Genomic DNA, 13,625 nt, shown 5'->3' with positions numbered 1-13,625 from the left:
GTTCGATAATTTGAGGGACCTATGATGTCAAAGTTATACATCCCTGAATATCAATGGACGTGTGTATCAGGCCATAGTTCGGGCTTTTTTGTGGCATAGCTATGAGACTTGGCCTTTTTGAGCATCGGAACTGGGGTGTCTTCAGGTGTTCGACAATCTTTGTCTCAGAACTCTAAATGCACTGTTTTGGTATCGGTGATTAGAAAGCGAGTGTTCGGTTGTGCAACGGTGACTTCCATTGAAGAACCTATCGAGCACCAAAAGCTGCATGTGTTAGGACGTGTTACGCATGCCAAACCGTCGTTTGCCGAAAAGAGTACTGTTTTTGCTTCCGGTTCAGAGTGCTGGAAGCAGGGGGGTGATATGGCATAGGGGAAAGAAAGAGATAATAAAGTATGTCAGGGTTCTGTCGGCGCTACTCTAGGATGGATACAAAGTTTTCTTCACTGCGCCTGATTGCGCTGCAAGAAGATAATAAAGTATGTCAGGGTTCTGTCGGCGCTACTCTAGGATGGATACAAAGTTTTCTTCACTGCGCCTGATTGGAGACGCTGCAAGATATAGCTGCTTATGGATGCCAGTGGCGTTTTTGTTGTCAGTTTCTATCCAGATTGCCTAAATGAGTGTCTGGAGATGTGGGTCCCTCGGAAGTACTACACTAAGCTAGCACTAGTTCCTTCCCTATAGCTCTTCATTCTTTTCTTTACAAAAGGCTTTCAAATAAATCATGGTTTTACGTCACCAGAGTATCAGTGTTGGACACTGTCCATGATGGTGATAATGATTGGGTTGGAAAGTCTGTGGTGCAATCAACAAACAAGGAAGAAAAATGAAGTTTGTGGAAAAATGCGCTTCTGTCATTGGCCGCCACATCCCATTGTCAGAGTCCGTAGACCAAACAACCTCAAACTAAATGTTGGCTTGATAGTGTAGTTTGCAGCAAGGTGAAAGCCGGCACAGAGGAGTAAAACAGATGGAAATCAGTAAGTATGCGGGCATTACACGAGTAAGCAAACGAGTGGGGAAAATTATCATAATCTCAACTTGAATTCAGTAGAGTATCTCTGGATTTTTAAATTGTGCATGTGGTTGGTGTGGGAGGGATTGTTTGCACGAACTCGTACGAACTAATTTATTCACATTACATTTGATGCTCTTTGGGACAGACAAATAACAGCTGGTTAGTGCCTCCAGAGTTCGGTGCTTCACTTTCTGAGGTATACAAGACTCGGGGCAAAATACTTAGAAAACCTCCCCAATACTTTTCATCAATACAGTTTAAAACTACTAGGGAAATAACATGCCGCCAATTGGCCTTGCTGATGGTAAGGTTGCACATTTTGACTGGACTTGACCTCATATTTTAGTGCCTTACGTATTCGCGAGTTGAGCTAGCATTCCACAGTAGATCAGGTAATCCTGGAGAGTCACTAACCGTTAACAAATTCGGCGCTAGCTTTACATAAGGATGATTCACCGGTGATCTGAAGAGTCCTGAACTCTCGAGAAATACACCATTTACAAATCCAATTTGGTTTTCACGAGAGACTCAACTGAATCTCTCGTTTATGATGTTCTACAACTGAATGTGCTACACACAGGCCGCCTCATGTTTCAGTTGGTACGATACTCGAGATATCGCAGGAAACTACTCACAGGGTTGCTGAAAACTCTTCGACCGCCCACGACCGGTTTCACCCTTCTTGGGGCTCATCAGGTAGGGGTAGTCCCCGAGTTTCCATCAACCTTATATTCTACTTGATGAGCCCCAAGAAAGGCGAAACCTGTCGTGGGCTGTCGGACCGGTTTCACCCTTCTTAGGGCTCATCAGGTAGGGGTAGTCCCCGAGTTTCCATCAACCTTATATTCTACTTGATGAGCCCCAAGAAAGGCGAAACCGGTCGTGGGCTGTCGAAAAGTCCTAGGCTCTCTTTTGTAATCACCCACACACATCAATCCAAACACATCTTGGCCATTTTTCGCTCTGAGATTTCATCAGAATGTTGTTTGAGTTGGTGACAAGACTGTTCTCCGTGACCTTTGAAGAGTCCACCAGGGAACTCGTCTTTTTTGAGTTCATTGCTATTTTTCTTTGACAATAATTGTTGTTCAGTATACCCCAAATGTGTTCGGTAGATTTGCAGGTGGGATCCATTGAGCAGGTTCATAGATGTGTTGGGGTCCGGTTTAACTGAGTCACGAAATATCTTAACCAGATATGATTATGTCTCTATGCGTCTACTATCGATACTTCTTTATAGTCATACTTTATATAAGTGGTCGGTTTGATGATGACAAATGACTAACAACTATTTGAAGCCGCCGCATTTCTGTATTCAGTAGTCTGTAATCTTCATCAAATCCCACCATGATTCCTAAAACTTGTTGACGGCTGATCGTCTTGTTCATAGATCCTTGTGTCGAGTAAGATTCATAGGATTTTTTGCAGCTTTTTGGATGAGAATCGTAAACTTCCTTCTGCCTATGTTTGGTCACCCTGAGAGTATTCATGTCCGCGTACAAATGTGAACATCACAACTTATGGTGATACGGTATTTTGTTATGCTTATGATCTATTCTGTCATCTAGGGGTAGCGAAGACTGCATGTGGCTTTTCTCTAATTCACTTTCATGTCTTCTATCAAATTCGTACTCAGAGCATTCTGAGTGACTGACTGTTTTTGTTCTCCTGCGTCTATTCTTTTGTATCATAATCTCTGGTAATCTCTGGGAAGCCATATGCTACGATACGTTAAAATGTCTTTTAGTGTCTTCAGTCGCGAACGAAAATCATGGAAGTAATATATGTGATTTGATTTTGTCTCCAGACTTAGTGTGATTCTAGGGCTTCCTGTTGACTACATTAAAGTTATGGTCTGTACAAACAGTGTTGGACTCGAATTCGACGACAAGTATATACACAAGGCCGGAGTATTGATATGAGCGGTCCCTTAGGGCCGACTGTAGGATGGTTGAACAAAAGAATATTAGCAAAATATTAAAACTACCTTTCAGGAAGCCACTTTACTGAAACCTCCTCGACAGCTCAAGTAGAACGGCATCTACCTGATGAGCCGCAAGAAGTGCGAAATCGGTAGTGGACTGTTGAACACGAGTTGTTTCCTTGATGAAAATCTGCTTCAATATCTTGAATATCGTACTAACTGAAATGTGAGCCGGCCTTTGTACTGCACATTCAGATGAAGAATATCAACTGTTGGCGTTCCTTTAGGTCTCTCGTTAAAACTATGTTGGTTTCATATAAGTGTATTTCGTGCAATTTCAAAATATTTGTCTCATAAGCGATTTGTCGATGACATTCCCATTACTACTGATACAGCACTCGTTAAAACAGTTAATTACGTCCATCTTAACCCATGGGTACATTTGAGTGTGAATCGAACGTCAGACATAGCTTGGGCGCGCCCTCAATGACATCCCATGTATCCAGCTTACTGCCTATGCCTAGTTCCATTCCCAATATTCCAACTGAAAAATCCACTAACAACCACGTATTAGCGCACTATTTGTGTCAGCTACCATCTCCCGTACGCGACCATCTACTCACCTGTCCAAATCGGTGGCAGGAACCATGGTCTTGGGAACGCTTAAACAGGCAGGACAAACGGATACCTAGCTTCGTATGCGGTAGAACGCGTTCCATACCATATAAACGAGAATTTGTCTGGAGAGCCGTCAGGTCAAAGGTCAATCGCAATTCCGTATCGTCAATGGTCAAACATCTGTTATGTCCGGATCATCGGATTGAGCCGGTCCATTTCTTCCGAACTGTATTGCGCACTTCAAACTGCACGCTATCGATGATCAGCGAAGCGCTGCTTATCAAATCAGACCAGCTCAAACTGTGCACAAAACCAGTTGAAGTAAATTACTTGGTTACCCAAACAACGACCGGATGACGTGCAGATATCAGCTAAACAGTGTTTGTTCCAGATTGTTCCTGTCCTTTACTTGTATAATTTACGTCCGCGACTGAACAGAGCATTTATATTCTGACAGTTCTAATCGGATAGATAAATGGGAAATGCCTAGGAAACAGACGAGGGTATAATATTAAATCGGACCGAAACGCCAGCCCTCATGGCCACATCGTCCATCTGCGTTCAAAGCTGGTCTACCAGTGGTAACTATCGGGTTGATAACGACGGTGTTTTTTGTCAGGAATATTTCATGTTCAGAGCAGAACCGCCACTCTTCACGACTACCACTCTTCAGCGTACCATGGTCATACAGACCTCCTAACCATTATTCTGTGCTCAACCTACCTAGAGAAGCAAAAGTGCCCCTAGTTGTGATTTTCTCGGTTTTCCATAGCTCGTCATTGAATCGTTTAACTGAGGCTGGGGTACCCCTTGCATAATGTCTAGGATACAATCACTTGACACATACACAAACCTACCTCTTATCCTCCGCTTTACATTCGGCCGCCCTACCTATTTTGCATATATTGAAACCATTTGTAGCACATCAGAAGCACTGGAAAGATTACTTCACTAGACTCCCTTTTGCCAATCTTTCTAGTTTTGATAGCTGGTTTATATTGGATCGATATCCGAGTTCGTCATCCAATGTTTATAGCACATCAGTCTTTCCCTTGCTGGACTGTCCTTTCAACCAATCCACACATGTATTCCGTAAACGAACTACTTTCAGGCACTATCCAGCTGAAGTGAGCGGGATAGTAAACTTATTTGTTTCAAACATTCACAAAAACAAACAACCTTTCATTCGAAGACGAATTATTTTAGTCGCATTTGCTGAATTGTTCAATTTATCCATTAACCTTGACACTGAACACCTTGGAATACGGAGGAGACTGAAATCTGGTTGAAAATAAACCAAACTAGTCTTCAAGCGAGTGTGTTCCACAACGTTTGCACACTTTGAGTTCAAGTAGAACATAGGAGTGACGGAACCTCTGAGACTGTGTCTACTAGGTAAGCCCCAAGAAGGGTGAAATTGGTCGTGGGCTGTCGAAAGGTTTTCAGCAGTCTTGTAAGTACTGTCCGTTTGTGAAAACAGTGTGGAGTTTCTATGGGCTGCATAGCGGAGCAGTCTTCTACTGTTCATCATGTGCTCTCGGATATGTGGTAAAGTTCAGTATTGGTTTTTGAAGGAAGCTTGTTTTGGAGCGTTTTCGGAAGTGTATAACCTACTGACCATCACCGTGGATAGTGATTGGTACATAGCACGATCAACAACCCAAACCAATCTCGCTATTCTTAGCAGCATGGTAGTTTCATTCGTTTCAATCTCCGTGTGAGTTTTTTGTGAGTTATCTTCCTAAAGTAAACCAGACGACTTTCTCAAAGCAACCTTTTTTCGGATATGATGATTCGGTTTCATCGAACATACGCTACTCCATTGGTGGTGCTAGGACGCTCGTCTCACATTTCACTATTCCACACTTCCAATCCCGTTGGGGCCAAAGCTGTGCATCGGTGATGGGTGAGCTCTGATAAGCGCGATAATTCAGCTTTCCCAACCAATCTAAATGAGCCAACACAATGAATGTTCAACCTGTATGATTGATTACGATAATGTGAATAATTTGCGGGCAAATCTAAACTCTTCTTGTTATCGAGAGATATAAGTGAGATGAACAAGTACTAGAACGTTTTTCAGTAAATGAGGCTGAGATGACTATTGGACGTAAAATATCAGTGGCATTTCGCCAACTTCATTTACTGTATTCTGTTGGAATTCTCCTTCGTAGAAACGAGAAGACGGTAGCGGTTTGTGTCGGAGCGTCAATTTAAAAGTAAGTCTAGCTATCCTCTTCAAGTGGCGTTAGGATATGGACGGCGTTCGTGAACTGATTCTGAAGCACGCGGAGCAATTGGTTGCTATAGGAGAAGTAAGTCCAATGTTCTTCAAATACCTCTATCTCCTCAGGTTGGTCTGGATTTCAGCCCATGTGTGTGCCCGACTACGGAATTACATGCAGTACAACGTGCCGTACTTACACACCATATTCATTTGTCAAAGGACTTGAACTTACCACTGTAAGTTTTTTCTAAATTGTATCCTACACTGGTCCCCTCGGCTCAGCGACAGTCTTAAACCGACTTCCAATTCAAAATAATCCCTCTCACGAATTTTCCTGTTGCTGTCAACATTGGTTGAAGATAACCTTATTAGTTGAAAGGTGGTCTTCCGGTGGTTTCGGTGTAGTGCAAATTAATGTTCAAGTTTTCCTTCGCCACACGAAACATTACGGGAGGTTGTCCCTCTTTGGATTAAACTATCTTGTTTTGCAGCCACACTTGTGGTTTGGAAGTTAACTCAGTGGAAGGTTTTTTCAGTTCCGTACACCGAATTATCTTGCTGTTAAAACGCAAAGGGTGAATAGGTTGAATGTCAGCTCACCTCGGTAGGTTGGTGCCCGACCCATGAAATAGCGGATGCATAAATTGTAGTCGCTCAATTTGTATGCAGGTGATAAACCGAGACGGGTTAGGGTCGTTCACGCGTACTGGTGTATGGAACATGCATGTTTCGTTTTTAGCGACGCGCGACAGACTTGTTACTTGTCTTGCTTGCAAGATACTTCCAAGGACACCCCTTAGGCGCAATCATCCGGAAAGTGAGTGACCGAAAGTTAGTTTTTAACAAAAAAACAACCCATAGCGCTAGATCAGTCCGTTATCCTAGTTCCATTTTTTCTCATTCCCTGACTTGCACATGATCAGTAATTCTTTCTGGTTCGGAAGTTCGCAGGCTTTCGTAGGAAGAAAGCTCACTCAATTTGTGCGTATTACTAACCCAACAATTATCTTAGCCATTCAAGCCTATTAGAACAAAAGGTTTCACTCGATTGAATGCGATAAATAATACAATCAAACTATTCACCGGGATGCACGGAGAGTATTTTCATGAGAAGTGTCTCTGTGCGACAAGTCGTACAACCAAGTGTTCACTGTCCAACTATTGGCGGCTCGGACACATGTATAGGTTACTCATTGGCGAACAGCTTCAAGTAGGACATAAGGTTTACGCAAGATCGGGGACTGACGAGCCCCAAGAAGGGCGAAACCGGTCTTGGGCTGTCGAAGAGTTTTCAGCAACCTCGTGAGTAGCTTTCTTTATGAAGCTCTTAAGCTGGTCAGTTCAAGGAAATTATCTAGGTTATCTAATAGCCCTGAATAAACTGGAAAAAAGAACAGTCCTAGCAACATATTTGTTGTTCTTTCGGTAGCATAAATGACGTCTTCAATCAATTGGAAAAATTTTTGAACCGATTGGATAGTCATAATTTCAGATAGGTTAGGTGAAAATCAACTCTATTGGGGATAATTTTTCTTAGAAGTGTGTTCTCGACTCCCTTCTGCCATTCGACTGAGCCACAACTGTAGACCATCAGTGCTTTTTCTCAAAAGCTACCAGCATTACATCCACCTGGAATTATACCGGACATTCAGCATCGTACGTATTAGTGAATGCCATTCCTTGTTATAGCCTGCTGGTTTATCTTATGTTCGAACTTGGCAATGTAGTGGAATGGAGGTTGTTCGGGTGCGCTGCTTAGTTGTTGGTCTGTTCGCCGAGCTTGACAGCTGGATTGCAAACGTTTCATCACTAACCGAGGCGACGTCGTCAGTGCAGGGCTGTGTTTGTGATCGTATAGCTTCTAAACGGTATCTGGTAGTTCTGAAAGCGGTCTTCGCGTAGTTTGATTGGTCTCCTGTGAATCTGAGTTGGTCTCAATCTCTTGTGCCTGGTTGGTTCGTTACCTTCGAACTCTTAATGGCATTATAGACGCAACACTAATCAGTTGGGTTAAGTGAATATCGTGGATAGATAACAACCCTTTTCTGTTTGCCTGTCGTTCGCAGTACTGTGCATCTAGCATTGATAATTGTGCAGAAATGTAATAGGTGATGAATGCCTAGCTGCTTGATATCGGAGGACAAAGCGCTTTTTGCTCAGGATGAAATCAATGTGATGACGGGACACTGAATATTCCTTGTTACCACTGAAGCTTCATCTATACCCAATGAATGTTTCAATAAGAAATCTATGGAGCGTGTCCATAAAGTTACTAGACTTACAACAGCTCCACCCGTTTTGAATTTTAGGAATGTGCACTCGCGGTCTGCCTCTAAACCTACTTTGGAATTACTGAAGTCAGAAGGTGAGTGCAGATTACAGTGAATGTGAAGTATTTCGTCTAGTTGGTAGCCGCGACTTTTCCCATTGACTGTTTTTACCAGTCGAGTAACGTTTTATTCGCTTTAAAGTGTGGATCTCACGTGCTCGACTTATGTGGTTTTGCTTATGTCCTTTGGGTAACCGGACGATGTGAACGTCCGGTCGTCTATTGTGCACGTTAAGAACCGCACGGATACTCCGCACTGGCGCACTGTGCTGATACCATCATCATCATCATCATCATCATCATCATCATCATCATCATCATCATCATCATCATCATCATCATCATCATAATCGTTTCCGGGTCTACAACCCTCGTGCATTTTGTGCAGTGATACACAGTTTTTCTCATCTGCAGAGATAGTTGTAGATAGCTAACATTCGGAGGCTAACCATTGTTTGACTACCCCTGACTCGTTTTCATCCTCCGCGTGACTGTGTGAAAAGGGCTCTTTGGAAAAGTCGGTCACCGGTATACGTAGCACATTACCAATCCAGCCTAACCTATGGAGTGTGATCAGTTAATCTATCGCGGGCGGGTTATTTCTTCCGGACGCCACTATGTTTACCTCAGTATTACAGATCCGGTGTTCCCGCCAGGCTTGGACAATGTTTCGAGCACACCGATGGTCAAGTACAAAGTCTTTAACATCCTCGCTCTTCCGGAATCTGTTGGAGGGTGAGAATCCGTCGATCCGTCATCTCGGTTTGGTTTTTACGTATCTGTCTCCCTCTGTGTTCAGTCAATCTTCAAATGATGAGATCAGACAGCACCTTTAATGCCAAAGCTACCAGGCTAATGCTGCGGTGTTATAATGTCTGACCGTTATTTTTCATTTGTATGGGTCTTTCTGAATAGATTTCCCCGCGTGCGCGCCGTTTCGCTTCATTCAAAGCCATCTTGACATTTGTGGAGATTTCGTCCTACAGGTGAAACCAATCTATGCTGAAAAACTGAGAAGAATAGATTGGCCTACTTACAGGAAATTCCTAATAAGAATGAAACAGCTGTACAGCGCTCCGCGGCTTTTCAACCTAGATTGGCCTCACTTACAGGACGAAATCCCACAAAAAAATCCCAAATCTCCTTACACTACCAACAATCTTGACATTTCCTGATACTGACTGTTTCCGCGGAAATTTCATGAGCGAACGGACAACCACTGCTGAGTGGAAGCCATCGTATTTATGTGAAGAAGCGGTACATCTCGCAATGCATTGTGTCGTATTGTAATCCAACTCAGAGAACGTGTTGGATTATTATAGCAAAACTCCTAATCATGGGCAAGTCATCGAATGTTTGCTATCCTAGTTACACACTAAGGGGTTTTATTCAAGTTCCCCTGCAAAAACCATCATATGACTGGAATTTTGGATTGCGAATACTGCACGAGGTAACGCGTTTTGGATGTCACTTACAAGAAGGACTTCAAACGAGAAAACAGACTCTTTACTTCTAAATGTCGTCTTGTATGGCATAGCTGAGAACCACTTCACATCTCTTCCGTCTGAAGTCTGTAGGAAGCTATGCCGGCATGCAAGCTTTGAGTGGTAGCCCGAAACCATCATCCACCTACGGGGTTCGTGAGATCGTATTTCTACAATGAAAGACAGACTCGAGGGGCGTAGGTTCATTTCTGGCCCCCGGTATATGTTTCTTCGTTACCGCTATGCGTATTTTTATTTTTGTCTAGTATTCACCGAATGCCCATCTAATCTGCAAATAATCAGCGGTCTAGAGTTGCTTGTTAGGTTCAATCATGCGTGTGTTTGATTGCACTGAGGGTGATCCTTATCAAGAAGTGTATTTCCTGAAAACACAGACATTCGTAGTTTAAACAATCCTTCTCCTAAAGCTATCACTGCTACTGAGTATCGGAAGTGATCACTCGAGTATAATGCCCCTTTTGAGAGCGACCCATAATCCTTCTTACACTCCAACTATTTATGAGTAGATGTAGTGTTTTCAAGCGATTAATAACTCCGCCGGTACTGCTGTATCACAAAAAGCGAGAAACTTCTTTTCAGAAGAAAAACTATCGCAAGCAAGTACGTGTTCCAATCGGTTGTACAGTCAGTTCCAGTCAGGATTGGCGTGGTACTGATGCATAAAATGAACTTACTACAATGGCAGTCATCTGGTGATGGTCCAACACTAGATCGAAATAGGAACCAGGATGCTGGCAGTTGAATGGAAACACTGTTTCAAAAACACAAACGGCGACCATATGATCCATCTCTGGTCATTTCCTAATGTTCCAGGCACTACGAGTGTCCATGAGGTATATTCTCACTCGCATAGCTCCGGTTGCAAAATTTCTGTCGTAATGGCTTCTACTGCGGAAAAGGTTAATATGCCGAAGCGTTTTGGATATCGTTGGTTCCCTGGATAGAAAATTCAAACACCAAGAGTCCCATAATTTTTGTCCCTCTTAATTTTTTCGCAGGATTATTTCCGCTCGCAGATAAGTCCTTGGCCTTCAACAATTGCATACTAATTTGCTTTCCACGGGGGGCTCACCTGAATCCTAGTTGAATCTCTTGTTTTATAATATTCCACTTTGACTATTCGTTCTAACCTTTTTCTCCTTCAACATGCAATAGTATCAATCCTCACAATCCATTTGAATCGGTTCGATGGTCTTGTTAGCATGACACTGCTAGGTCTGTTTGCGCTGCAGGTGTAATTTCAATCTACATCATTCCTTATGGCTATCTTGGGGATCGTGAAAACAGAGCGGCCACGTCACATGACACCTTGACGACCCCATCTTTCATTATACTTGATATAGGGTTTCATTACAAGCGCGACCACAGTGGCATGTTTAGTGGCACATAAAATCACGGAAATATCTTCGTTCATCGCAATGATTGAACGGGTGTTTAAACAGATGGGTGACAAGACAAAAGAACTGCTCTCAGAAGCTGTGTCCATTAAAGTAAATGGGTCAAGGTAACTTTTGTGCGCGATACTTCGGGACAGAGCAGCTTCTCTCAGAAAAGAATGTTTGTGGGTGAACGGATCCCGGTTTTCGTTCACTTTATGGACGGCTTTATTGAAATGCGACTTTCGAGGACTCATCTCATAAAACAGAGAGCGTACCATATTCCTTTTATAACGTAGATATTACATCGGTATCGTACGTGATTACCTACCAGTATAGTTTGTTTTTGCGTACGTTGGAGTTGTTGAGCTACCGAAGCAAGCTTGTGAGTGCTATCTGACTACTGGGCTTCGCTGATGAACTGTAGTCATGATTAGCTGCACAAACGAAATGGTTGATCATAACTTCTCTCCGACCATTGCAAGCCAATTGCTAAGCTTGGCCAAAAGATCAGCGGCCACCTGACCTGTATGCTATGAAGCTATCATTTATATATCTCAAGTTCAAATCGATGTGAGAAATGAAATCTCACGTGTAACCTTGGAGGGGAGAACGTCTGATTGGTGAGGCTGGTTGTTGGAGAGAATTTACAATTTTACAGTACGACTGAAAATAAACTCCTTCAACTTTGTACTTGGGATTCCGATGTCCATGTTATTTCCCAAGTAAGCAGAGTTAGAGCTGATCATTTCAATCATTTGTACACAGAGATCTTGAGTTCAAAAAGCATAAGACTTTTAGAAAATTTTAGGTCCTCATCTCGAGAAGGAAATTCGAAGTTGCCTTTGGCCGAGTATGTCGATAAGAACCTCTAAACATGCCCCCGTTAGTTTGTATTCTCAGACTTTCAGGCGTGTGATAGTATACGGATAGCTCATCAAAAACTTCCGTGTACGAAGCTTGGATGCCATTCCTATTTCATTTTGTGCTCGATGAGATAAGGAGACGAACGCTGGAGGTTCCATGAAACATTAGTGCTAAAGTAGCTGCTGACGGAAACCTTGTCGACTGGGAGGATGCACACGAAATCTTTATCGTCTTCGAAAAGGAAAAGAAGGCGCGGATATTTCTGGATTAACTGACCAAAGAAATAGCATCCTTTCGCATGTATTTTCACCGGCAAAGTGTAACGTCATGCTCGTCAACATGGAGTCACCGAGCATGACACTTACGATCCAGGGAGAGGCACTCGACGTTGTGGGGCGTTTCACGTATCTGGGAGGTTGTATTAGCTCTAATTGTGGTGTGACAGATGAAGTCAGTACACGAATCTGCAAGGTTCGGGTCGCGTTCGATAATTTGAGGGACCTATGATGTCAAAGTTATACATCCCTGAATATCAATGGACGTGTGTATCAGGCCATAGTTCGGGCTTTTTTGTGGCATAGCTATGAGACTTGACATTTTTGAGCATCGGAACTGGGGTGTCTTCAGGTGTTCGACAATCTTTGTCTCAGAACTCTAAATGCACTGTTTTGGTATCGGTGATTAGAAAGCGAGTGTTCGGTTGTGCAACGGTGACTTCCATTGAAGAACCTATCGAGCACCAAACGCTGCATGTGTTAGGACGTGTTATGCGTGCCAAGCCGTCGTTTGCCGAAAAGAGTACTGTTTTTGCGTCCGGTTCAGAGTGCTGGAAGCAGAGAGGTGATATGGCATAGGGGTGTGAAAGAGATAATAAAGTATGTCAGGGTTCTGTCGGTGCTACTCTAGGATGGGGACAAAGTTATCCCCACTGCGTCTGGTTGGAGGCGCTGCAAGATGTGGCTGCTCGTAGATGTCAGTGACGTTCTTGCTGTCAGTTTTTATCCTGATTGCCTAAATGAGTTTCTGGAGGAGTAGACACCTAGAAATGCTTGTAGTAGGCTAGCACTAAGTCTCTTTCCTGTCCATCCTCATTCTTTTCTACACCATAGGGCCTTCAAATAAATCATGACTGTATGGCATCGAAGCGTCGATGTTGAAAACTAATGCCTTGCTCTGGATGATGATGTGATGTTGATTTCCATATTCCAGTCAATCTGTCACGTTTCCTAATGTCTCCGTAGCCGCCGTTCTCGCTCTTTCCTTGACATAAAGAACGTGATTCATCCATTTATTAGTTACCTTCTGTCGTTCGCATTTAGGCGCGTCACGTGTCCAAATGCATGCTTTCGATGGGCGACCTTCGGTGGCCATGTTGGGTGTACAGGAGGGATACTACTTCTCCATACCGCCTTGTGTGCTCCGAAGTAAACAGGTAGTTCCACCATACGTTGCGCATAGTCGTTCCCATTCATTACCCATTCATTATCACCTTGGTTCTTGCGAGATAATTTACTACTGCCTCAAATCACAATGTTGTTGTAATGTATTCTCAGCTCGGTATATTATCACTATTTGTTGGGTCGCGCAGGGTAATGATTTCTCGCATCAGCTGAAAGATTGGATGAGATCTGAGCACTTCCAACCGGATTTTGAGCATCGGTTGTTTTCCCCATTTCACTGCGTCGTACTTTAGCAATCATTATCACCCTGCCGTTTTTTCACATATGACCCTCAGTTTTCCTGGTTGTACTGATTCTC

At 43.2% G+C, this 13,625-nt stretch overlaps 1 protein-coding gene across 1 annotated transcript in view; it reads left to right on the top strand.

Moving 5' to 3' along the window:
* The window catches only part of T265_09438 (hypothetical protein), a gene marked incomplete at both ends in the record, with an annotated part of 43,052 nt that extends 30,678 nt beyond the window's left edge, over window positions 1-12,374 (top strand). Inside the window, 4 exons of the mRNA XM_009175503.1 lie at window positions 5,738-5,782; window positions 5,917-6,026; window positions 8,100-8,155; window positions 12,109-12,374. Coding sequence (XP_009173767.1) covers window positions 5,738-5,782; window positions 5,917-6,026; window positions 8,100-8,155; window positions 12,109-12,374 — 477 coding nt within the window. The remainder of the gene's footprint in view (window positions 1-5,737; window positions 5,783-5,916; window positions 6,027-8,099; window positions 8,156-12,108) is intronic.
* Window positions 12,375-13,625: the final 1,251 nt, after the last annotated feature.

This window comes from Opisthorchis viverrini (assembly GCF_000715545.1).
Source record: "Opisthorchis viverrini unplaced genomic scaffold opera_v5_274, whole genome shotgun sequence".
NCBI lineage: Eukaryota > Metazoa > Platyhelminthes > Trematoda > Opisthorchiida > Opisthorchiidae > Opisthorchis > Opisthorchis viverrini.
The sequence above is the reverse complement of the archived record's forward strand: the minus strand, read 5'-3'. Positions and strand labels throughout refer to the sequence as shown.